At 42.6% G+C, this 27,207-nt stretch overlaps 1 protein-coding gene across 4 annotated transcripts; it reads left to right on the top strand.

The window, feature by feature from the left end:
* The first annotated feature begins 13,858 nt into the window (after nt 1-13,858).
* LOC123055137 (uncharacterized) lies at nt 13,859-26,985 on the top strand. Of its 4 annotated transcripts, none has more exons than XM_044479078.1 (12): nt 13,859-14,137; nt 14,228-14,376; nt 20,493-21,248; nt 22,055-22,195; nt 22,767-22,993; nt 23,133-23,748; nt 23,839-23,962; nt 25,328-25,420; nt 25,592-25,681; nt 25,807-25,896; nt 26,080-26,160; nt 26,407-26,985. In XM_044479078.1, exons 3-8 carry the CDS (start codon nt 20,895-20,897, stop codon nt 25,345-25,347), a joined length of 1,482 nt encoding a protein of 493 aa, XP_044335013.1. In that variant the 5' UTR covers nt 13,859-14,137; nt 14,228-14,376; nt 20,493-20,894; the 3' UTR covers nt 25,348-25,420; nt 25,592-25,681; nt 25,807-25,896; nt 26,080-26,160; nt 26,407-26,985. The 4 variants fall into 4 exon arrangements, with proteins under 4 accessions (XP_044335013.1, XP_044335014.1, XP_044335015.1 ...); XM_044479079.1 differs by having other exon boundaries at nt 13,874-14,137; nt 14,217-14,376; nt 25,601-25,681; XM_044479077.1 differs by having other exon boundaries at nt 13,875-14,137; nt 14,217-14,376.
* Nucleotides 26,986-27,207: the final 222 nt, after the last annotated feature.

Here is a 27,207-nt window from a genome sequence, read left to right as displayed (position 1 = left end):
GATGGAAGGGTCAGAGTGCGTATAATCCATGGACTCAACATTAGTCATAAAGAACTCACATACTTATTGCAAAAATCTATTAGTCATCGAAACAAAATACTACGCGCATGCTCCTAGAGGGATAGATTGGTAGGAAAAGACCATCGCTCGTCCCCGACCGCCACTCATAAGGAAGACAATCAATAAATATCTCATGCTCCAACTTCGTTACATAACGGTTCACCATACGTGCATGCTACGGGAATCACAAACCTCAACACAAGTATTTATACAATCCACAACCACCCACTAGCATGACTCTAATATCACCATGTTTATATCGCAATACTATTGCAAGGAATCAAACATATCATATTCAGTGATCTACAAGTTTTATGTAGGATTTTATGACTAACCATGTGAATGACCAGTTCCTGTCATCTCTCTAAATAGATATAAGTGAAGCAAGAGAGTTTAATTCTTTCTACAAAAGATATGCCCACGCTCTAACAATTATAAGTGAAGCAAAAGAGCATTCTACAAATGGCGGTTGTCTATGTAAAGAGAAATAGGCAATCCAAACTTCAAATGATATGAGTGAAGCACATGAAGCATTCTATAAAGTCATACTCAAAAGATATAAGTGAAGTGCAAAGAGCATTATATAAATCAACCAAGGACCATCTCATACCAGCACGGTGCATAAAAGAAAAATGAAAACTAAATGCAAAAGACGCTCCAAGATTGCACATATCGCATGAACGAAACGAATCCGAAAACATACCGATACTTGTTGAAGAAAGAGGGGATGCCTTCCGGGGCATCCCCAAGCTTAGACGCTTGAGTCTCCTTAAATATTTACTTGGGGTGCCTCGGGCATCCCCAAGCTTGAGCTCTTGCCTCGCTTCCTTCTTCTCACATCGAGACCTTCTCAATCATCGAACACTTCATCCACACAAAACTTCAACAGAAAACTCGATAAGATCCGTTAGTATAATAAAGCCAATCACCACTCTAAGTACTGTTGCAAACAAATTCATATTTTGTTTTTTCATTGTGTCTACTGTAATATAACTTTTTCATGGCTTAATCCACTGATATAAATTGATAGTTTCATCAAAACAAGCAAACTATGCATCAAAAACATAATCTGTCTAAAACAGAACAGTCTGTAATAATCTGAACATTCACCATACCTTTGGTACTTTAAAAATTCTGCCAAAATTAGGAAAAATAAACAATTTTTATAGAAAGACAGTGCAAAAAGAATCAAGTAACGAGATTGAACTAGGTATTGAGATACCGACGATCGAATCTCGGGCAAGTAACATACTGATGACAAAGGGAACAACGTATGTTGTTATGCGGTTTGACCGATAAAGATCTTCGTAGAATATGTAGGAGCCAATATGAGCATGCAAGTTCCGCTATTGGTTATTAACCGGAGACGTGTCTCGGTCATGTCTACATAGTTCTCGAACCCGTAGGGTCCGCACGCTTAACGTTCGGTGACGATTTGTATTATGAGTTTATGTGTTTTGATGTACCGAAGGTAGTTTGGAGTCCTAGATGAGACCGGAGACATGACGAGGAGTCTCGAAATGGTCGAGACGTAAAGATCGATATATTGGACGACTATATTCGGACATCGGAAAAGTTCCGAGTGATTCGGGTATTTTTCGGAGTACCGGGGAGATACGGGAATACGGGAAAAGAAGTATTGGGCCTCATGGGCCAAGTGGTGGAAGAGAGGAGGCAGGGCAAGGCAGGGCGCGCGGTCCAAACCGAATTGGACTAGGGGGGCGGCCCCCCTTTATTTTCTCTCCTCCCTCTCCTTCCTTCTTCCCTCCTTCCCTTTGGTGCGCCCATAGGGGCCGGCCGGCCTTCCCTGAGGTAAGGGGCACCCCATAGACACAACAATTGATCATTGATCTTTTGGCCGTGTGCGATGCTCTCCTCCACCATAATCCACCTCGGTAATATCGTAGCGGTGATTAGGCGAAGCCCTGCGTCGGTAGCATCATCATCACCGTCATCACGGCGTCGTGCTGACGGAACTCTCCCTCGAAGCTCTGCTGGATCGGAGTTCGTGGGACGTCATCGAGCTGAACGTGTGCGGAACTCGGAGGTGCCGTGCATTCGGTACTTGATCGGTCGGATCGTGAAGACGTACGACTACATCAACCGCGTTGTCATAACGCTTCCGCTTTCGGTCTACGAGGGTACGTGGACACACTCTCCCCTCTTGTTGCTATGCATCACCATGATCTTATGTGTGCGTAGGAATTTTTTTGAAATTACTACGTTACCCAACAAAAACTACTCCATCTCACGTGATGATCAGACATGGTTTAGTTGATTTGGATCACGTGATCACTTAGATGATTAGAGGGATGTCTATCTAAGTGGGAGTTCTTTAGAAATATGATTAATTGAATTTTAATTTATCATGAACTTAGTCCTGGTAGTATTAGCATATCTATGTTGTAGATCAATAGCTCGCATTTAGCTCCCCTATTTTTTTTGATATATTCCTAGAGAAATCTAAGTTGAAAGATGTTAGTGGCAATGATGCATATTGGATCCGTGATCTGAGGATTATCCTCATTGCTGCACAGAAGAATTATGTCCTTAATGCACCGCTAGGTGACAGACCAATTGCAGGAGCAGATGCAGGCGTTATGAACGTTTGGCAAGCTCGATATGATGACTACTTGATAGTTTAGTGCACCATGCTTTATGGCTTAGAATCGGGGCTTCAAAGACGTTTTTGAAACGCCACGGAGCATATGAGATGTTCCAAGATTTGAAATTAGTATTTCAGACTCATGTCCATGTCGAAAGGTATGAGACCTTTGACAAGTACTTTGCCTACAAGATGGAGGAGAATTTCTCAACTAGTGAGCATGTGCTCAAAATGTCTGAGTACTACAATCACTTGAATCAAGTGGGAGTTAATCTTCCAGATAAGATAGTGATTGGCAGAGTTCTCTAGTCACTATCACCAAGTTACTAGAACTCCATGATAAACTATAATATGCAAGGGATGACGAAAACGATTCCCAAGCTCTTTGCGATGCTGAAATCGGCGAAGGTAGAAATCAAGAAAAGCTTCAAGTGTTGATGGTCAACAAGACCACCAGTTTCAAGAAAAAGGATAAAGGGAAGAAGAAGGGGAACTTCAAGAAGAACGGCAAACAAGTTGCTGCTCAAGAGAAGAAACCCAAGTCTGGACCTAAGCCTGAGACTGAGTGCTTCTACTGCAAACAGACTGGTCACTGGAAGCGGAACTGCCCCAAGTATTTGGCGGATAAGAAGGATGGCAAGGTGAACAAAGCTATATGTGATTTACATGTTATTGATGTGTACCTTACTAAAGCTCGCAGTAGCACCTGGGTATTTGATACTGGTTCTGTTGCTAATATTTGCAACTCGAAACAGGGACTACGGATTAAGCGAGGATTGGCTAAGGACAAGGTGACGATGCGCGTGGGAAATGGTTTCAAAGTCGATGTGATCGCCGTCGGCACGCTACCTCTACATCTACCTTCGGGATTAGTTTTAGACCTGAATAATTGTTATTTGGTGCCAGCGTTGAGCATGAACATTATATCTGGATCTTGTTTGATGCGAGACGGTTATTCATTTAAATCAGAGAATAATGGTTGTTCTATTTGTATGAGTAATATCTTTTATGGTCATGCACCCTTGAAAAGTGGTCTATTTTTATTGAATCTCGATAGTTGTGTTACACATATTCATAATGTTGAAGCCAAAAGATGCAGAGTTGATAATGACAGTGCAACATATTTGTGGCACTGCCGTTTGGGTCATATTGGTGTAAAGCGCATGAAGAAACTGCATATTGATGGAATTTTGGAATCACATGATTATGAATCACTTGGTACTTGCGAACCATGCCTCATGGGAAGGATGACTAAAACGCCATTCTACGGAACCATGGAGCGAGCAACGGATTTGTTGGAAATCATACATACTGATGTATGTGGACCAATGAATATTGAGGCTCGCGGCGGGTATCGTTATTTTCTCACCTTCACAGATGATTTGAGTAGATATGGGTATATCTACTTAATGAAACATAAGACTGAAACATTTGAAAAGTTCAAAGAATTTCAGAGTGAAGTAGAAAATCATCGTAACAAGAAAATAAAGTTTCTACGATCTGATCGTGGAGAAGAATATTTGAGTTACGAGTTTGGTCTTCATTTGAAACAATGCGGAATAGTTTCGCAACTCACGCCACCCGGAACACCACAACGTAATGGTGTGTCCGAACTTCGTAATCATACTTTACTGGATATAGTGCGATCTATGATGTCTCTTACTGATTTACCACTATCGTTTTGGGGTTATGCTCTAGAGACAGCTGCATTCACGTTAAATAGGGCACCATCTAAATCCGTTGAGACGACGCCTTATGAACTATGGTTTGGCAAGAAACCAAAGTTGTCGTTTCTTAAAGTTTGGGGCTGCGATGCTTATGTGAAAAAGCTTCAACCCGATAAGCTCGAACCCAAATCGGAGAAATGTGTCTTCATAGGATACCCAAAGGAGACTGTTGGGTACACCTTCTATCACAGATCCGAAGGCAAGACATTTGTTGCTAAGAATGGATCCTTTCTAGAGAAGGAGTTTCTCTCAAAAGAAGTGAATGGGAGGAAAGTAGAACTTGATGAGGTAATTGTACTTGCTCCCGAATTGGAAATAAGTTCATCAGATAAATCAGTTCTAGTGATGCCTACACCAATTAGTGAGGAAGTTAATGATGATGATCATGAAACTTCAGATCAAGTTAGTACCGAACCTCGTAGGTCAGCCAGAGTAAGATCCGCACCAGAGTGGTATGGTAATCCTGTTCTAGAGGTCATGTTACTTGACCATGACGAACCTACGAACTATGAGGAAGCGATGATGAGCCCAGATTCCACGAAATGGCTTGAGGCCATGAAATCTGAGATGGGATCCATGTATGAGAACAAAGTGTGGACTTTGATTGACTTGCCCGATGATCAGCGAGCCATTGAGATTAAATGGATCTTCAAGAGAAAGACGGACACTGATAGTAGTGTTACTATCTACAAAGCTAGAATTGTCGCAAAAGGTTTTCGACAAGTTCAAGGTGTTGACTACGATGAGAGTTTCTCACTCGTATCTATGCTTAAGGCTTGTCCGAATCGTGTTAGCAATTGCCACATTTTACGAAATTTGGCAAATGGATGTCAAAACTACATTCCTTAATGGATTTCTTAAAGAAGAGTTGTATATGATGCAACCAGAAGGTTTTGTCGATCCTAAAGGTGATAACAAAATGTGCAAGCTCCAGCGATCCATCCATGGACTGGTGCAAAGCATCTCAGAGTTGGAATATATGCTTTGATGAGTTGATCAAAGCATATAGATTTATACAGACTTGCGGTGAAGCCTGTATTTACAAGAAAGTGAGTGGGAGCACTACAGCTTTTCTGATAAGTATATGTGAATGACATATTGTTGATCGGAAATGATGTAGATTTCTGGAATGCATAAAGGAGTGTTTGAAAGGAGTTTTTTTTAAAGAAAGACCTCGGCGAAGCTACTTACATATTTAGCATCAAGATCCATAGAGATAGATCAAGACGTTTGATAAGTTTTTTCAATGAGTACATACCTTGACAAGTTTTTGAAGTAGTTCAAAATGGAACAGTCAAAGAAAGAGTTCTTGCCTGTGTTCCAAGGTGTGAAGTTGAGTAAGACTCAAGGCCCGACCACAGCAGAAGATAGAGAGAGAATGAAAGTCATTCCCTATGCCTCAGCCATAGGTTCTATAAAGTATGCCATGTTGTGTACCAGACCTATTGTATACCCTGCCCTATTTTTGGCAAGTGAGTACAATTTTGATCTAGGAGTTGATCACTGGACATCGGTCAAAATTATCCTTAGAAGACTAAGGAAATATTTCTCGGTTATGGAGGTGATAAAGAGTTCGTCATAAAGAGTTATGTCGATGCAAGCTTTGACACCGATCTGGATGACTCTAAGTCACAATCCGGACAAATATTGAAAGTGGGAGCAATTAGCTAGAGTAGCTCCGTGCAGAGCATTGTAGACATATAAATTTGCAAAATACATACGGATCTGAATGTGGCGGACCCGTTGACTAAATTTCTCTCACAAGCAAAACACGATCACACCTTAGTACTCTTTGGGTGTTAATCACATAGTGATGTGAACTAGATATTATCGACTCTAGTAAAACCCTTTGGGTGTTGGTCACATGACGATGTGAACTATGGGTGTTAATCACATGGTGATGTGAACTATTGATGTTAGATCACATGCAGATGTGATCTAGATTATTGACTCTAGTGCAAGTGGGAGACTGAAGGAAATATGCCCTAGAGGCAATAATAAAGTTATTATTTATTTCCTTATTTCATGGTAAATGTTTATTATTCATGCTAGAATTGTATTAACCATCATCCCAGAAGATCCTATAGGTTTAACTTGGCACAAACACTAATTAAAACATAAAAACACATCTAACCAGAGGCTAGAACAAATATTTATTCCTAAACAGAAGCAAAAAACTAAAAATAAAATTGGGTTGCCTCCCAACAAGCGCTATCGTTTAACGCCCCTAGCTAGGCATAAAAGCAAGGATAGATCTAGGTATTGCCATCTTTGGTAGGTAATCCATAAGTGGCTCTCATGATAGATTCATATGGTAATTTTATTTTCTTCCTAGGGGAGTGTTCCATGCCTTTCTTTAATGGAAATTGGAATCTAATATTCCCTTCCTTCATATCAATAATTGCACCAATCGTTCTAAGGAAAGGTCTACCAAGAATAATAGGACATGAAGGATTGCAATCTATGTCAAGAACGATAAAATCTACGGGCACATAGTTCCTATTTGCAACAATAAGAACGTCATTAATTCTTCCCATAGGTTTCTTAATAGTGGAATCCGCAAGGTGCAAGTTTAAAGAGCAATCATCAAAATCACGGAAACCTAGCAAATCGCACATAGTTTTTGGAATCGTGGAAACACTAGCACCCAAATCACACAAAGCATAGCATTCATGATCTTTAATCTTAATTTTAATAGTAGGTTCCCACTATCATAAAGTTTTCTAGGGATAGAAACTTCCAACTCAAGTTTTTCTTCATAAGATTGCATCAAAGCATCAACGATATGTTTGGTAAAGGCTTTATTTTGGCTATAAGCATGAGGAGAATTTAGCACGGATTGCAACAAGGAAATACAATCTATCAAAGAGCAGCTATCATACTTAAATCCCTTGAAATCCAAAATAGTGGGTTCATTAATGTCTAATGTTTTGATCTCTTCAATCCCACTTTTATCAATTTTAGCATCAAGATCTAAAACTCCGAATTTCTGGAACGCCTTCTAGGTAAAGGTGGATCATATTCAGTCCCATCATTATCAAGATTCATATTGCAAAACAAAGATTTAATAGGGGACACATCAATAACTTTTAGATCTTCATTTTTGTTTTCATAAAAATTAGAAGAACACGCTTTTATAAAGCAATCTTTCTTAGCACGCATCCTAGCGGTTCTTTATTTGCACTCATCAATGGAAATTCTCATGGCTTTGAGAGACTCATTGATATCATGCTTAGGTGGAATAGATCTAAGTTTCAAGGAATCAACATCAAGAGAAATTCTATCAACGTTCCTAGCCAATTCATCAACTTTAAGCAATTTTTCTTCAAGCAAAGCATTGAAATTCTTTTGCGAATTCATAAATTCCTTAACACTAGTCTCAAATTCAGAGGGCATCTTATTAAAAATTTCATAAGAATTGTTGTAGGAATTACCATAATTATTAGAGGAATTACTAGGATAAGGCCTAGGATTAAAGTTTCCTCTATACGCGTTGTTACCGAAATTATTCCTACCAACAAAATTCACATCCATAGATTCATTATTATTCTCGATCAAAGTAGACAGAGGCATATCATTAGGAGCAGAAGAAACACTCTTAGTAGCAAATAATTTCATAAGTTCATCCATCTTTCCACTCAAAACATTAATTTCTTCTATCGCATGCACTTTTTTATTAGTAGATCTTTCAGTGTGCCATTGAGAATAATTAACCATAATAGTAGCTTCTCCTAAAGTGATTTCCATAAAAGTGCCTCCCGCGGCCGAATCTAAAAGATTTCTAGAAGCAAAATTCAATCCGACATAAAAAATTTGTATAATCATCCACAAATTCAAACCATGCATAGGGCAATTACGTATCATTAATTTCATCCTCTCCCAAGCTTGTGCAACATGTTCATGATCAAGTTGCTTAAAATTCATAATATCGTTTCTAAGAGAGATAATCTTAGCGGGAGGAAAGTACTTAGAAATAAAAGCATCTTTGCACTTATTCCAAGAATCAATACTATTTTTAGGCAAAGACGAAAACCAAGCTTTAGCACGATCTCTAAGCGAAAAGGGAAATAACTTCAGTTTAACAATATCATTGTCAACATCTTTCTTCTTTTGCATATCACACAAATCAACGAAGCTATTTAGATGAGTAGCGGCATCTTCACTAGGAAGGCCGGCGAATTGATCTTTCATGACAAGATTCAACAAAGCAACATTGATTTCACAAGATTCGGTATCGGTAAGAGAAGAAATTGGGGTGCTAAGGAAATCATTGTTGTTGGTATTGGTAAAGTCACATAATTTGGTATTATCTTGAGCCATCATGACAAACAAGCAATCCAACACACGAGCAAACAAGAAGCAAGCGAAAAAGAGGTGAACGGAAAAGGGAGGGCGAATAAAACGGCAAGGGTGAAGTGGGGGAGAGGAAAACAAGAGGCAAATGGCAAATAATGTAATGCGGGAGATAAGGGTTTGTGATGGGTACTTGGTATGTTGACTTTTACATAGACCTCCCCGGCAACGGCGCCAGAAATCCTTCTTGCTACCTCTTGAGCACTGCGTTGGTTTTCCCTTGAAGAGGAAAGGGTGATGCAGCAAAGTAGCGTAAGTATTTCCCTCCGTTTTTGAGAACCAAGGTATCAATCCAGTAGGAGGCCACGCACGAGTCTCTCGCACCTACACAAACAAATAAATCCTCGCAACCAACGCGATAAGGGGTTGTCAATCCCTATACGGTCACTTATGAGAGTGAGATCTGATAGATATGATAAGATAATATTTTTGATATTTTTGTGATAAAGATGCAAAGTAAAGAAAACAAAATAAAAAGGCAAAAGAAATAGCTAAGTGCTGGAAGATTAATATGATGGAAAATAGACCCGGGGGCCATAGGTTTCACTAGTGGCTTCTCTCGAGAGCATAAGTATTTACGGTGGGTGAACAAATTACTGTTGAGCAATTGACAGAATTGAGCATAGTTATGAGAATATCTAGGTATGATCATGTATATAGGCATCACGTCCGAGACAAGTAGACCGACTCCTGCCTGCATCTACTACTATTACTCCACACATCGACCGCTATCCAGCATGCATCTAGAGTATTAAGTTCATAAGAACAGAGTAATGCTTTAAGCAAGATGACATGATGTAGAGGGATAAACTCATGCAATATGATATAAACACCATCTTGTTATCCTCGATGGCAACAATACAATATGTGCCTTGCTGCCCCAACTGTCACTGGGAAAGGACACCGCAAGATTGAACCCAAAGCTAAGCACTTCTCCCATTGCAAGAAAGATCAATCTAGTAGGCCAAACCAAACTGATAATTCGAAGAGACTTGCAAAGATAACCAATCATACATAAAAGAATTCAGAAGATTCAGATATTGTTCATAGATAAACTTGATCATAAACCCACAATTCATCGGTCTCAACAAACACACCGCAAAAGAAGATTACATCGAACAGATCTCCACAAGAGAGGGGGAGCCATCTAGCTAATAACTATGGACCCGAAGGTCTAAGGTAAACTACTCACACATCATCGGAGAGGCTATGGTGTTGATGTAGAAGCCCTCCGTGATCGGTGCCCCCTCTGGCGGAGCTCCGGAACAGGCCCCAAGATGGGATCTCATGGGTACGGAGGGTTGCGGCGACGGAATTAGGTTTTTGGCTCCGTATCTGATAGTTTGGGGGTACGTAGGTATATATAGGAGGAAGGAGTACGTCGGTGGAGCAACGTGGGGCCCACGAGGGTGGAGGGCGCGCCTAGGGGGTAGGCGCGCCCCCCTACCTCATGGCTTCCTGGTAGCTTTCTTGACGTAGGGTCCAAGTCCTCTGGATCACGTTCGTTCCGAAAATCACGTTCCCGAAGGTTTCGTTCCGTTTGGACTCCATTTGATATTATTTTTTTGCGAAACTCTGAAATAGGCAAAAAACAGCAATTCTGGGCTGGGCCTCCGGTTAATAGGTTAGTCCCAAAAATAATATAAAAATGTATAATAAAGCCCAATAATGTCCAAAACAGAAGATAATATAGCATGGAGCAATCAAAAATTATAGATACGTTGGAGACGTATCATGTGATCTTGCGTGTGCATAGGAATTTTTTTGAAATTACTACGTTCCCCAACAACTTCCTATTGGGCCAAGTTGGCCCAATGCTCCTTCCCTGGTTTGGCCTTTTAAGGCCTGTTGATATTAAATTTAATATAAAAGTCTTCTAATAAATATTAGACCCTTTTATATATAATTTAACCCGTTGGAGGTGTAGGATGAAGATGGTCTCTCTCAAACAACCCTGCAACCCAATAACAAAAAGTCACCAATGTCCCCAACACACCAAATATAATGGCAAATCGTATAGGTGCACTAGTTCGGCGAAGAGATGGTGATAAAAGTGTAATATGGATAGTAGATATTGGTTTTTGTAATAGGAACAATAAAAAACAGCAAGGTAACAAGTAACAAAAGTGAGCACAAATGGTATTGCAATGCTTGAAAACAAGGCCTAGGGTTCGTACTTTCGCTAGTGCAATCTCTCAACAATGCTAATATAATTGGATCATGTAACCGTCCCTCAAAGTGCGATGAAGAATCACTCCAAAGTTCCTATCTAGCGAAGAATATAAGAAGAAAATATTTGTAGGGTACGAAACCACCTCGAAGCTACTCTTTTCGATCGATCTATCCAACAGTTCGTACTAAAATAACAGCGAATAATTTTAGATTCATAATAATCCATCCAACACAAAGAACCTCAAAGAGTGCCCCAAGATTTCTACCAGAGAAACAAAGACAAGAATGTGCATCAACCCCTATGCATAGATTACCCCAATGTCATCTCGAGAATCCGCGAGTTGAGTGCCAAAACATATATCAAGTGAATCAATATGATACCCCATTGTCACCACGAGTATTCATATGCAAGACATATATCAAGTGCTCTCAAATCCATAAAAGTATTCAATCCGATAAAACGAAATCTCAAAGGGAAAACTCAACTCATCACAACAAGATAGAGAGTGGAAAAACACCATATGATCCGACTATATTAACAAAGTCCGCGATACATCAGGATCGTGACATCTCAAGAACACGAGAGAGAGAGAGAGAGAGAGATTAAATACATAGCTACTGGTACAAACCCTCAGCCCCGAGGCGGTGGACTACTCCCTCCTCATCGTGGTGGCCGTCGGGATGATGAAGATGGCCACCGGTGATGATATCCCCCACCTCCGGTAGGGTGCCGGAACGGGGTCTAGATTGGATCTCGTGGATACAGAGGCCTTGCGGCGATGGATGGTCTAAAAAGAACCATAATCTTGTCTTCCTACTTACTCTTACCGACAAAGAAAAATAAACTATAAAGGAACCTTTTAAGAAAATAGATAAATATCCTTTTCGGTCTAAAATGTACAACTCCCAACTTGACTTTTACTTCTGCTATGTGCATGTTCATCCCGCTGAATGAAGTGATGGATGGTTTCCAGGAAAGAAAACAGTGTCATGTTGTACTTGTACATACTGGAACTGTAGGCAAAACAAAGTGATGGATGGTCTACAAGATGATCTAGATGAATTCATCCCCAGGGCATATGAGCCAACCAGCCTGCATGTCGTTTGGTTGGAAATAATATTGCCTTGAAAATGTATGGGTGCATGATTGGCATCTGACGTTGCCAAATCCGACATTCATGCTTCCTTGTTAAGCATATCTTTGCAAATTCTCTTGGGGACAAAAAGTATAACTTGCTATTTGCAACATTCCCACTACATGAGGTTCACATATATAATCATCTATTTGTTTAGTTTGTGATGAATCAAAATGCTTAGAGTTTTTTAAAGCACCATCAATAATCTCTATTTATATAGAGATAAGTAATGAAAAAATGACATTCAACAACTCTAAACCTAACTCTCAGTAGCTGCCTGCAAATGTGGTCTGGACCTCCCATGCTAACTTTGAAAGTATGGTACCATGTCATATGATGAATGTTTACCTTGGTTGTTTTTTGTTGTTGTCATTTTCTTACACCAACATCAAGAACTATAAGAATATGGTAGTATGACAGACATGTAGGCAAGGTGTATTTGATTGGGAGTAGATGTATTTTTGAAAAATGAATTAGTCGAGACGTGCATTGCACATGCAAGCTTACTGGTTTAATTAGGTATACACTCAGATTTGTGTTTCCGCCTAGGTATACGCGCGTAGCATAGTTTCTTTGTGGGGTCATCATGCTACTCTCTCTTTTTAATTAACATGCCACATCAGATTTTTTGCCTAGTTGGCAATATTATTAGAGCATCTACAGCCGGACGCTCCAAACCCGCCCCAAACACGTCACAATTTTTCGACCCAGACGGCCCCCTCGAGCCTCAAATGCCTGGACTAACCAACACTCCTCATATCCAGCCGAAAAATGGGGCGGATATGGGGCGCCCGGGCGCGCCCTGGCACGCCCGCCAAGCCGGACCCGATAGCCCGACCCTACCGCAAATTGCACCAAATCCACCCTAAGGCCTGCCAGATCCATTTGCTATCTCCTCTCTTCTTCCTCCTCCGCACCGTCCGTCTCGCAGCTCCGCCGCCGCGCGCGCTCCGCAGCCGTCCCAAAGTGGACGGCGTTTGTGAAGACTACATCCAAACCGCATGGCAATAAGCAGAGCCACTTTGCAATTATGCATGAAGCAGCTAGGAAGGATGTGGAGAGGGCATTTGGTGTGCTTCAAGCTCGTTGGGGAATTGTGCGGAGTGCTGCAATGATGTGGGAATCTGAAACTTTGTGGCAGCTGATGACATGTTGGTTATTCTGCAGAAATATGACTATTGAGGATGAGGGTGATGGTGTAACCCGAACCAATGATTTTGAAGCACCTGGAGAACAAGTTGAAATCCCAGAAGATCAAGATGCGGCTCAGCTTATGAACTTTCTGCAGATGCATCAGAATCTTCGAGATCACCAGGTGCATACACAGCTACTCAATGATCTTGTGGAGCACATGTGGACCCACAATGGAAACCAAGGAGCTAATGCTTGAGTTGTGCACTTAAAATAAATTTTATGTAAACGCTATTTATGCTCCGTACCAACATTTGTTATTTACATGCGACGTGTCTTTTATGATCGACGTGCATGAATTTGCATGGATTTGGGAGTCCGGATTTAGGATATGTGTATGTTGGGAGGGAAATATAAGGAGGACACGCCCGCGAACGTGTTCGGATGCGTCCGCAGATGTACATGATCGAATTTACCAAGTCCAGCTGTAGATGCTCTTAGCGTCTTATACTAAGGTGGAGCATTGGGAGGGCCCTAGCCTGGTTTGACAAAAAAAAGTGCGTATAAAGGTGGGGCAGGCGCGGCTCGACGTAATAAATATAGAGTAATAGTGTACGTATATGGTAGCTGTACAACCACCCCGCCCGATTATTGGGCCACCCACCCAGTCTGGCAGACATTGACATGACAAGTTACGTTTCCTTGGAAACATCTTCTCCGTGCTTTTTTCCTTGATTCCCCCCTTCTCTCTCTCTGCCACCCGAAGAAAAACCGCATCGAAAAATCGCATCTCTTCCTAGAGACGGTGGAATATGGCGATGGCTGATGGCCATCCGTTCCTCATGCGTGCCATGGAGGTCTACATCCGGAGACCGGAGTTACGCCTGGCCGGTTGCCGGCGAGGACCTCACCGGCCGTGCAAACGGCGTCCCGGAGGAACCTGGCGATTACTGGTGATTAATTTTTGTCTAGAATTCCAGGTTTGTTCGGATCCATGTTTTCATCACTTTTAATTCTCCAGATCTGTTCAAGTTTATGTGCAGGCGGTTGCGGACAGCAAGAACTCCAGTGGTACCTTCTATCTGTTCTGAGATCCGTTCCCCTTATGAATACCATTGACACGACAACCCTCCAGCGAGCAACACGGTGACGATTCATTGATTTCAGATGAGCTCTTACGACTGTCAATACAGTAAGTCACCCCCCCTCCACAAAATTTGCACTGTGATTTGATTTCTCTAAGAGGTTTACACGGCTCCGGTAGAACTATAGACACAGACACATGGTGCGTCTGATCTAGTAGATCTTATTGAGCAGCGGAACCGCCTCTAGATTTATTGAGATGTACTGTATACACCTAGATTTTTGGAAGGAAATGGTACAAGGAAACGACCGGAAACAGGGCTATTTATATTCATTACAGATCAACAAAGTGCCATTAGAGGACGATTAAACATTTTAGCCCCTGCTTTCGTGCTTGTAGGTGCATCCTCAGGCATTGCAGCCCACAATTGATATCCTTGAGATATACCGCCACAGCTGCATAGCTTGCAGCTGGCACATTGATCTCTTGCAAATATAGCGCCATAGCTGCATAGTGGCCGAGCCAGGATTATATATATACTATATAATACATACATATATAGTCTCACACCATCATAAGCTGAATAAGTTAAAATTAGCAAAAAAAATTAGTTCAAAGTTTAAATAGAAAATCATGACACTAGAACTTACGTTACACCTTCCACCATATTAATTAGTGGCTTCAAGCATCTACAGCATGGGCCGGTCACGTTTTTTCGACTCAGATGAATGCCTCAAACGTCCGGCCTGACCGACACCCATCATATCCAATCCAAATATGGGGCGGATATGGGGCGCCCGGGCACGCCCGCTACGTCGGACCCGACCCATGCTGGCCTTTACGACCCCACATATATTCGTCCCCATCCGCTCGCCAGATCAAACCCTAGCCACTTCACTCCGCTCCCATCCGCCACCCGAGCTCATCTCCGCGCGGTTTTCGGCCTTCTCCGCCATGGCAGGCAGCGGATCGGACTCCGACCAGTCCGGATCCCTCGAGTGGGGTGTCATCCCGTGTGGGTTGGAGGAGGCAATGGCAGTCCGCATTGCACTCCGCCGCTCCCGGGAGGACAGCGCCCGGCCGACGGACAGATCCCCCTGTAGCGACACCATAGCGTCGGCTCACCGGGCGCTTGAGTCTTCTAGTGCTGGATCCTCGCGGTCCCGTCAGCCGGAACACCTCTCCTTTCCCATCACCGGTTGGGCAGACTAGGAGTCCTACCGGGAACTGGCAGCTCTCCGTGGGAATGAGAGGATAAGGGCCGCTGAGGCCCGTATCGCGGCGGAAATGGTGGTTGCGGAGGCGGCTGATGCGGCGGCGCAGGCGGCCGTAGAGGAGGAAGCCATCCGCGCCCACATTGTGAAGAAATGGTAGCGGAGGAACATGCGCGCCCTCACCCAAGAGCAGAATTGGGCCGTCCTTGCCATCGAATGAGGAGGAGGACAACGACAGCGAGGACAGCTTCGGCGACGAGCAGATCCGGCTCGATCCGTACCGCGTCTTCGACCGGTACTTCCGTGAGAAGGACGGCAAGGGCAGCTGTGGATGAACTCCACCATAGCCAAACATGTCAAATTTTGATAGTCCGATGGCATGTTTAGTTAGTAGTGAATGGAGTAGCCGGACGATGTGTGTGCATCGATATAGTTGCATGAGTTTGTATGGATTTGAGATATGGTAATTGAGGTGTACGGATATGGATTACATTATTTGAGGGGTGCTCGGTCAGTGCCGCCGGACTCGCCAGACGCGCCCGCAGGCGTTTGAGGGGCCAGATTTGTCAAGTCCGGCTATAGATGCTCTTAGTGCTCCAATTTTCGCATATATTTGATTTTTCATTGACATCATTGTTGATATTGATTTGTGATTACTCACCACTATTGGCTACAGTAACATATACCACATGTATATATGAACACAAATACTCCCTCCGTCAAGAATTACTTGACACTGAGATGGATGTACTCTCAGAGTCGAGTAATTCCGGATGGAGGAAGTAGCTATCAACAAGACAAGAATGCATAGGTATCACTTTGATTTTCCTAGGTATTAACCGATGTGTAGTGTGGAATTTGGGCGGCATGGGGGTGGTTGATCCTTACAGTCCTATGCACCGCTGCTAGACTGTTGAGCCGTTGTGCCGACTTGAGTAAACTAGCGCTTTGCGTTGCGTTGCACACCCAATCACTGTGTCTCATAAACAAACGTGTTGACATATGCGTCCGCTCTCTATGTTTTGCTCTAGTGCCATTTTTACCGGGATCACTTGTGAGGGTCAAATCTTAAGGACGAAGAGGATAACCATTTTCCCAATTGTTTTGCTTGTAGTAGGTAGTATCTAGCCGCTACCTATCTAGGGTGACCCATGACATGTGAAGGCCTTTGATAATTTTTATTTAGTTAAATCCTTGGTTCATATACAATCCTTTATGGTTTGTGTCAAGTCGCAAGGTGTAGTTTGTTGATAGACTGAGCTTCGTGTCTTTGACTTTTCTAGACCATCCAATAAGTGATTGGTGAAGCCAAAAGTAGACAATGAGCTATGATAAATGCACTACCTTACCAAATCGCCCATGTACATACAACAATGATCCCATTGACGTGTCTCTAAGCATAACCAAACTTGCTTCACAAGTACATCAATAAGAAGCATAGTCTTACACAAATGAGACCATTACGGTGGCAGTTTACACATAAGATCTCATGTGCTGAGTATCATTGAAGTCATGCAATGGAAATTCCGAAAGATAAATCCAGATCCGAATCAACATGTCTTAACCCTACAACCTCTCACTAGGAAAAATAATTATAGTTCGCACATACACTTCGCACAATAAATTGGATCTTCTTTCAGCCTTCTTTGGTTCATAGGATAGGAATTTTATAGGAATAGGAAAATCATAGGAAGTGAGATGACATGCATGTTAATTCCTATAGAGAAAGAGGTGCCATTTGGTGCATAGGATAGGATTTTTTTCCATTGAGTTTAGGCTAATATTTTTTTTCTCCAAAATGTGAAGGATTGATTCCTATCCTACATAGGAATAGGAATCCATTCCTACAAACCAAAGAGATTCAAATGAATTTTTTCTTTGCAAATCCTATCCTATAGAATTCCTACAAAAATCCTACAAACCAAAGGAGGCGAAACATGTCTGGTCAATCAACAAGTCATACATTGAATGCACTTGCGGGCCTAAGGAGATTATAACATACATATACTTTTCGGCCTCTTTTGAAGCTTATAGGTAGAGCTAAGCACACAAGGGCATGGCAGTGCCTGAGAAAGGTGCGACCACTTTGAATTATTTGTACGTAACATTTCCTTGCATTTCTACCTACAAGATGTGTTTCCAGGACTTGCACCGGCAACAACTTACCGCCGCGCCAAGGCTCCCCTTCATAGGTAGAACTAAGCTTTTGTTATGGGTATAGACTTGTGCACGGAGTGATAATAGAGTGCAACTATTTTCTAAGCGTAATGACATTTTCTATGAAATCAATAATGCACACTTAATCATACCAAGATATAAATAAGCAAGTATGGGGTCAACATGATCAAAGCGGGTGCTTTAGTGGCTCCATCGGATCTTGGTACTGGTCAGGGTATTTGATGATATCGTTTGAAACTTTTCCTTCTAATTGATGAGAATGAACAAAGATAACCAATAAATAATAAATTCCAGAAAAACCCAAATTATGAAATTGATAAAATTTGATATACTTAGATTTTTGTGGATTTATAAAAAAATAACTTCATTTGGATTCAGAGTAATTTATGGTTGTTTATTGCTCATTGTTACTCCGCGAAACAAGCTCATTTTCTTTGTTAACTAATGAACATCCACATAATGTTAACTAAGGAACATAATAAAATAGAGAACCAAGGCAAACTTGAGAGTAAGCGTTGACGTCTCATGCATATATCTAGGAATACGATTTCAATCAAATTAATAGAAAGCATATATGCCAAAAACTTAAATACGACTTCCTGCAATGAAAGCGTACTTTGAATTTGTACACACATGTAAGTATTTTAAAGTCCACATGTCGACCCTGCAACGGGTTTAAACGCTAATGATCACCCTCACAGGTTAGGCCCGCCCATTAGAAACGGAGGTGTTGGAGAGGCTTACTGGTGACGAACAACGACTAATGAGTAGGCCACAACGACATTGTTGGGCTTAGGAAGTCCTCGTCATGGGTAGGAGAAGGGAAAATGGAGCATTGCGTGAGCAAAGTTTGGATCGAGATGAAGCAAATGGGGTAGCATGGGGAGAAGGTTGACTGGGTGTTCGCGGCGGTGGCTGGCCCATCTAGCAAGAGAGGGAAGAGAGGAATGCACATGAGGCAAACAGTGAGCGGAGGCATCGACGAGGACTACAACGTCGTCGCTCTAGTGCAACACATGACCTAGGTTAGGTGATCGCATGTGGTTGCCGGTAGGTGTGGCGTGGGCGCACTCCACGTTGTAGCATTATTTGGGGCTTTCCTCGGCTCGGGGAAGAAAGGACAGGGGGAGTTTGCCTGGTGTGGTCTTGGTCTAGAGGTAGTGAGAGGGAGTGAGAGAGGTGCAAGAAAGGAAGTGGGTAAAGTAGAAAGAACAGTTGCACTTGTAAAAGATGATTTCATCTTGATATAGGAGGTTGAGGTGGATCTTCATGATTTTTTGGGAGATTTTTAGATCATTTTCTATATGCCAAATATTGAAGTTTCTGCCCAAAAATGAAAATTTGGTTTAGTTCCAAACCTTTTAACTTGAGGTCGTGAGTTTTCCAATTGGAGGTCACTCGGAAGGTTGGAAATAGCAAAGATATAACTTGGGTAATTTTTTGACGATGTTTTGTTATAATATTAAACACGTGTTAAAAATATCTTTAGTCATGCAGATTTTTGGTGAAAAAAGGCAACACCATATATTATTATTTTGATACGGGAGATAATATATTATGATACAATTTTCATTTCCCATTTTCATTAAATTTATGTCATCAAAGATCTTATCACTTGCTTTGAAGAGATAGATTTAGGGTTATGAAAGAAAGGAAAATACTTAGGGATTTGGGTGATTCAATTTTACAGCAATGATATTTTATGCAAATGAAAGACCGAATTCCATTTGTCCGCCCCACGAGAGAAATGAGAGAGAAGAGAGAAATGTGATTTAGAATTTCACGGTTGGGTTTGCATTATAGAATTTGGTCAGAATCTAGATAACTAGTGTAAGAGTTCCGCGGCAGGAGGTGGGTCGATGTCGGAGCTGTCGTAGTCGGACCCATAGTCGTTGGAGGAATCGGAGATGATGATGTAGCCCTTCACGCGACGGACGACGCGGTCCTGCTTGCGCTTGAGCTTGGCCACCCTCGCCGCCTCCCGCTCGGACTGCTCAATGCCGAGTCGGAGCGCCTTGGAGTTGATCCTCGAAGCCGGTGGGCGTCTGTCTCCGCCGTCGTAAGTGACAGGCGGTACAACCACTAGAGGGGACACTCATCCTTGTTTGGCACGTCCGGCATCACGCGGTGTTAGCGGGAGGACTGCGCTGCCGCATCCGACGCGGCCCCCATCTCCCTTGCCCTCTGCCTCTTGTGGCGGGCAGTGCGCGCCTCCGATTCCGGAGTCCACATCCGTGTGGTGCCGGTGAAGCGGGCACTAGAACCCATGGCTGCCTGCACGGAGCAGCGGCCGTAGGTGGAGGAGGCCAATGGACGGGCGACGCCGATTGAGCTGCCCTCACAGATCCGCACGCGGGGCGGAAGTGCCGGCACCGGTGTCGGCGATGTGGCTGCAGGTGATAGGCGGCGTCGCACCTGAACCGGAGTTGTCGCTCGTATCCACCCGCAAGCGCTCCCGCTTGATCCAAAGCACCAGCTCGTCCTCGTCTTCGGAGCTGCCGTCCTAGATTTGGGCTGCATATGAGGGGTGCTGATCAGCCCGGGCGTTTAAGGGCGGTTTGAGCCATCCAGGGTTGGTTTTTTTGTGACCAGGCGTTTGAGACTGGTTTGAGAAGTCCGGCTATAGATGTTGTAACAACTACTACCTCCATCCTAAAATATAAGGTGTTTTTGTAATCCTAAAATATAAGGTGTTTCGCAGTTCAAGCTCTCAAATACTTTTGAGGTACTTAGTGTAGAAGTTTGCATTTAACTTAAAGTTTCAGGCAGAAACCAGCTACTCGGCCTTAATCTACTCGAAAATGCTTGTGTTGCTACTTTATTGCTTGGCAGCCCAGACTTGAGCCTCAGGACGCCCTCACGCCAGCCCCACTCGCTCCTCGGTCCTCTTCCGCAGGCGCACACCATCGTCCTCCACCAGCCGCCACCGCCGATCCGCCGGTCACCCCCACACCATCCGACCAACGGCGACCCCCTCCCCACCTCACTACCGGCCACCTAGTGTGTAGGCCTCCCCGGGCGGCCACCCCGACCCCGACCCCGACCCCACCACCGGCGACCCAGCCACTCCATCACCGGCGACCCGGCCTCTCCCACCACCACCGGCGATCTAGTCTCTCCAACTCCACCACCGCCGATCCAGCCACTCCCACCATCGGCCCCCCTCCTCCCACCCCCCACCACCTCTTCCCACCCCCCACCACAGGAGCGTCAGCTTAACCCTAGGTTGTTCAAATGGTTGGACGACGCCAGACTGCCAAGAGTACTCCTTCTAGTGGCCATGAAGGGAGGATGACTGATCCCAAGTATCCTGAGCTGACACCTCTCCTTGAGATGGTGCACAGGAGGAGGGTTGAGAGGGAAGCGGTTGAGGCTGAAATGGCGTCCAGAAAAAAGAGAGGGGCTGAGCTCAAGAAACCCACACAAGGTGGGGCTCCCGGGGAGGAAGAACAGAGCGAACTGAGAACTGTTCTGGAGTCGGCGTCACGTCGATTGGGCAGCGGCGGTGGACATGATGTAAAAAGGGACATGCTGGCACTGTTTGAGGCATCAATTAGGGTGGCTTCTAAGAGGCAAAGCAAGATGACAGTAAGTTTCTTGTATAAAATGTATTTTGCGATTGCAGGAGTACATTGGTGCTAGTATGTTGATGTATATCTGAAATTCAGCATTGTGTCATAGACTCATAGTTGATAATAATCTTGCTTTGTGCTTTTCTGAAATTCAACATAGTGGCATAGTTGATAATGCTATTGGTGCTCGCATGTTTAGGTATACTAAGCTGTCTATAACTGCTAGTAGCTTCTAAAGGGATGAAAAATCTTTATCAACTGAAATACCCGTGTAGTGCCGAATGAGGAACAGAGCAAAATTAGATGGCTGCTTGAGAAAAAATCGTGCGTCGTCGGAAAATTAGGACTGGGACATGTTTTAATTCACTGATCATAATCTAGTATATAGTACTACACAGGGATATGATGTAGATTTTGTTACAAAATGTATTTTGGGATGGCAGGAGTATTGCTAGCATGTTTAGGTACATCTGAGATTTAAGATTGTGGCATCGTTGACCATAATCTTGGTTTGTGATTTCCTGAAATTCTATGAAGCAAAACGTTCCCCTAAGTTGTAGTACCTTCAAAAGTGGCCACTTTCATGAAAATTACCCGTGTAATGTCAAATGAGGAACAAAGCAATGTTAGATGGCTGTTTGGGGAAAAATGGGGTGTTCTCGGAAAATTAAGACTGGGACATGTTTTTAATTCATTTTTACCCTAATGATCTGAATACTGTGAAGTTTTGTACTTGTGATATGATGGTTTACTTCTTACCTAAATACTGGAAAACTAATTCTATTACGTTTATATGGCCATGACTTTGTTCCCTAAATGCAGGATATTCCGCATTTTTACTTACCTGAGAAAGCCACCTTTGCTGATCTCATGAAACTAAAAATGGAGAAGCTTCAGCGCTATGAAAGTGTAAAATCGTTCGACATCGAAGGTCTATCACCTGTGACGCCCCCCACAGAACTGGTATACACCCATACTGTATGAAGCAGTGGTTAAATATTTCGTCCTTGCCAATTTATCTTATAAAATATATGGTATGCAGTGTTTAATTCTTGTCTATTAGGAGGTTCTTCTGTCCCTTTATCTAATAATAACTCGTTTGAGTATGGTATATAGGACATGTGCCTCCACCTCTTTTTCTATTTCCATTACTTTTGTTATTATTGAAGGATAACCAGTATAATGCGAAGATATTTTGTATTACATGGTCTGTGGAGTGTGGACTATTTATTGATGTTTTGACTTCAGAGCTGACCTTGCTCTTGTCCTGGTATTTTCCAGTAATGCGTCTATGAGTGTAAAGAACGAGCCAACCCCCTTTGCATGGGAAAAATATACCCACCTGGTATTTCAATCTAGCAATAACTGAGCATTTAAACCATTTGATTTACTCTTCTGTTTGGTGCTATCCCGCAAAAAGTTGCAACACTTATTGTGATCTTGACATCATACCGCCAGTGCTTATTGCTAATTTTCCTTCATTCAATCATTTGCCATGATGGTGTACTAACAAATCTTTGATTTTTCCTCATAGGACACATATCAGATTATCGATATCACCCGTCCAAGTGACACTGACCCTGAAAAGGCAATATCAGTGGCCCAAATTCTATCCCGTGAAACAGACAATTACTTTGCTGCAGTGCGGCCAACTCCTGATCCTACAGCGGCTGGAGGGTTTTTTGTATTCTCCAATATTATTTTGCCATGGTTCTTTGGAAAATGTCATCAAATGTCTTGTAGTTCGAGATATGCGAAGATGTAAGCTTCCCCGATTGCTATCATCTATTGAGCCTTACTTATTTCTTGCACGTATGGATGGATGTGTTATGATTTTACATGCAGTGAATGATACTTACTTGCGTACCTTATATTTTAACTAGCACATACGTTTCTGCAGAGAGAATATGCAGGTTTGTCGTGATAGCATATACTTGTTGGTTGAAGAAATCCTCCGCCTTGATGATGAGAACTGCAAGCATATTACTGGTTACATGATATCGCTGCTCGAAATAGGAATGTTCTTGTTTGGAGAATTTCCTAGAATGCAAGGACCAGTTGATCTACTCCAGGACAATTTTGACTTGGATCTCATCATTCATTTGACAGCTGAAGTTCTGTTTGATATGAGAAACTGGTCGTATCTCTCGAAGACGGGATTTGCATTTTATCTCGGAATGGTAGAAACATGGTTAGATGTGATTGGGCACAAGGAAACGTTTCTGGCAGGTTGGAAGAAGATGACTGCCGCGGTGACCAAATTTGAAAAGAGTGGACACAAGCTGGACCTCCTTGGTGCCAATGGTTATTTCTCTTTGAGAAAACTGGTCGGGAACCGATTGCATCTTCTAAAGTTTGACGAAGAATATGTGAAGAGACTAATAATCAGAAAATGTAGGCAACACAAGGGAAGAATGGAAGCCTTGAAAGAAGATACCAATCAAGTTCAGTTGAAAGACCATGAGGGAGAGAATAAGAATGGAGAGACGGTGGAGCCGGAAATTGCTGATGATCTGGTAATGCAAAATGGTTTAATTGCTATGCATATTTTTGATATTGATTGAATGTCATGCATTTTGACTAATTCCTCATGTCTATTCATTCAGGCTTGGAAAAAGGCTAAGAAAGAATATGAGTATTGGTTGAGCTTGATGGTTGAAGACAGAGATATGCTGATCAAAGTTCTCTGTGAGCTGAATGTGGATCTGTTTGACAAGGATCAGAGTGAAGGTATGTCAGTCTTGCCTTGGCAAATGATTTAGTGTAATTTCACATTTCATTAGGGCTCTTATGCACATCAAACAAACATTCGCCTGGTGTCCATCAGTCCTTATTATCGTAATACCAGACGAAATGTCTCCCCACTGCAATTGTAAGAAGTTGACACACATTGCAAGATTTAAGCTTCTTGGATTGTATATGAATGGAGGGAACGGAATAGTTTTAGTCTGCTGTTTAACTCTGTTATTATTAGCATTTATTGTTCACTTTATTATTTTTTATAGTAAAAATTACGTTGTTGCTGTTATAACCCTTGATTCCTTCCACATTATATGGTATGCTCGTCTATCTATTTGACCAATGTGCTGTAAACACGTACCTCTTGAAGCTATCTTGGGATTAGTGCGACTGGTTGATTAATTTAATAGCAGCCAACAACCTACTGTAATTGTTTGATTAATTTATTAATTAAATGTAAGCAAATGCAGGTCATAGATGCATCATGCATGGTTGCCATAGCTGTAGATTGAAAAGAATTCACATTAGAAAAGAAATCAATCTGGAAGAGTATCAAAGAGTGTGTCCGATGGATACCGTGTAACATGAAACCATGCTCCTAAACCATCTGGCTACATTTTGCTGGCAGCAGCCCTACCCCTTTATCTCGCAGTGAGCTGCCATGAACATAGAAACAATGCATGCCCGCGGCCAGATTTGAAAGCTAGCTAGGTTGTTATATAGGAACAGTGCGACTGGTTGTTCTATCGGGCCAGGAGAAAATCAGTCTAACTGAAACCAATAATCAACACTCCCACCGGTTGATGCTCTTTGTTGTTGATTGGAGCTGAGCTGCCATGGCTGGCAGTGTGGTTTGGGGTAGCTTTTGTTTGGAAGCATCAGATGTGGTTGCTGGCGGCTGGATACCGAGATAGAGCAACTCATCAGTAGTGTATGCCCCAGATTTGTGGTGGAAGATAGTACAGATTCGTTCCGCGACCTAGCAATCCAGCGCACCCCCGTTGCAACTTGGCAATCTAGCCCCCTCTACATGCCGATGTGTTTTTTAACCTTGCCATTTAAAACATAATATAAGGCTGAAACTGATTGAATTGTTCTTATTTGGGTACATGTGATCTCGAAACATTAGCTACAGAAAATAATATCCGGGTCATGTTCCAATTGTGCTTTCAGTTAAACCAAGTGAATAGTATCCTTAAATGTGCTGAGTTAAACATTATGGGTTCTATTTTATATACTTTTTTCTTGTATAATGCTAACTTCTAATGTATTTGCAGTGACTTCTCCAGGTATCTTTTGCTAGCCATTGCATTTAAATGAGTATCTTTCTTATATGTGCCTTTCCTCATACTGCAGTTCCCAGAGTTGTATGGTAGCATGCACGTTGCATACAATGCTCGGCCTGGACCTTTACCACCCCAAGGTTACACGTATCTTTCCTGGCCACAGGTGATACAGCTTCTCTGAAATGAGTTCACCATGCATTCTGATTTCATAATGTTTGGGTGATTATCTGTTGTCATGCTTGTTTAATTTGTGCTATCTAAGAAACTTCCGCAATGCTTTTAGACGAGTATGTATCCTTTATTGCCTTTTATCATTATGATAATGGTATTACAGTCTCTTCAGCTGTATGGTGGAGCGCCTATTTTTGACAGTGCCCATCCTGGATCTTTTCCGCAAGCTCACGCACACCCTTCTCGGCCACAGGTGAGGCAGCTTCTCAGAAATGACTTCACCGTGCATTCTGAGTTTGTGCGATTTTCTGTTGTATGCTTTGTTTAAGTTATCCTACCTAAGAAACCTCCACTTTATTATTATGGTTGGTATTACAGTCTCTTCAGCTGTATGGTGGGGTACCTACTGCTAACAGTGCCCAGGCTGGATCTCTTCCGCAAGGTTACGCACATGTTTCTCGGCCACAGGTGAGACAGCTTCACTCGAATGAGTTGACCATGCATTATGAGTTTGGGTGATTATGGGCGATTATCTGTTATATTTTTAATTTGTTGTATCTCAGAAACTTCCACAATTCTTCTAGATGAGCATGCATGTATCCTTTATTGCATTCTGCCACTATGGTAATAATGGTATTACAATCTCTGCAGCCGTATGGTGGGGTGCCTACTTCTAACAGTGCCCAGCCTGGATCTTCTCCGCAAGGTTACGCACAACCTTGTCGGCCACAGGTGAGACGGCTTGACTCGAATGAGTACACTATGGATTCTGAGCTCATTATGCTTGGGCTTATTACTTGTTGTTATGCTTATATTGTTTGGTAGCTGTTTAGTCACAGAACATGATTTCTAATTATTTGTAGGAATATTGTTTCTGTTTGTTGAGGCATGCAATATAATAAGGGAAAGCCAACATGCCTTCTTTGGATTACATCAGTTGTATCGTGCAAGCTAATTTTCTTTGACATTGTTTTGCAGCAATATCGAAGATGAAACCAGTAGGTAGCTGCTGATATTGATGATGCGCTGCAATTTTGAAGCCTGCAGCAATTATCGTTTTGTGGTCTGCTAACCAGGCCAACAGCAGGTCATGTACACCCATGTGTTTCCTGCTGCAGTGTAACTTAGTTAGACGGTGATTGCCCCTGGATGATGCAGATGTATGCCTGAGTCTGTTTTTCTTCTTCTGGGTACTGTTTGTCTTCATTATATCTTTGCTCAGAGCATCCAAGACTGAAGTAGTCTGGGTGATTGCCCCTGGATGATGCACATCGCCCACCTTTCATATTTGCTACTCCTATCCAAAATAAGAGTCAGCAACTTTGAACGAAGGTTAAACTCAACCCAAGTTCAAAGCTGCGGCGCTTATTTTGGATCGGAGGAAGTGGTTAAAATTTGCGCTGTTTATCATGTGAACATGCTAGTTAGAAATCTCTCCGGCATAGTGCTTTGTTGGATACCAGAATGTACCATGTACGTAGAACTTTGCATGGTCCATGGTTGTTCTGTATATGTGTTCCAATCTGGGGATTCCTAGAGAAAGTTATATATTTATATATCCCGCACGATCTGGATCTGGCAGAGCATGCGCTACCGATAAGTTGGCACACGTCGGAAAAAAGACCACCGCTCCAGCCCTTGGCCGGCTCTTTCTGTCTCCAGAAAATTAACCTCTTGGGCACGATGGCCGGATTTGCTGTTGGCTGGAGGCGGAGGAGTGGCTTCGTTGTAGGGAAGTGTGCGGCGGCCGGATCTGTCGACCAGAGCATAGACCGGGTC

Source organism: Triticum aestivum, chromosome 2D (assembly GCF_018294505.1).
Source record: "Triticum aestivum cultivar Chinese Spring chromosome 2D, IWGSC CS RefSeq v2.1, whole genome shotgun sequence".
Lineage (NCBI taxonomy): Eukaryota > Viridiplantae > Streptophyta > Magnoliopsida > Poales > Poaceae > Triticum > Triticum aestivum.
Note: the sequence above shows the minus strand (reverse complement) of the source record. Positions and strands in the feature narration are given on the sequence as shown.

Excerpts from the sequence above, each read along its gene's own strand:
- LOC123055137 (XM_044479078.1), top strand. The coding sequence starts at position 20,895 with ATGGTTGGACGACGCCAGACTGCCAAGAGTACTCCTTCTAGTGGCCAT. Across the intron at positions 23,749-23,838 it reads CGGAAATTGCTGATGATCTG|GCTTGGAAAAAGGCTAAGAA; the intron begins GTAATGCAAAAT and ends CTATTCATTCAG. Across the intron at positions 23,963-25,327 it reads TGACAAGGATCAGAGTGAAG|TTCCCAGAGTTGTATGGTAG; the intron begins GTATGTCAGTCT and ends CTCATACTGCAG.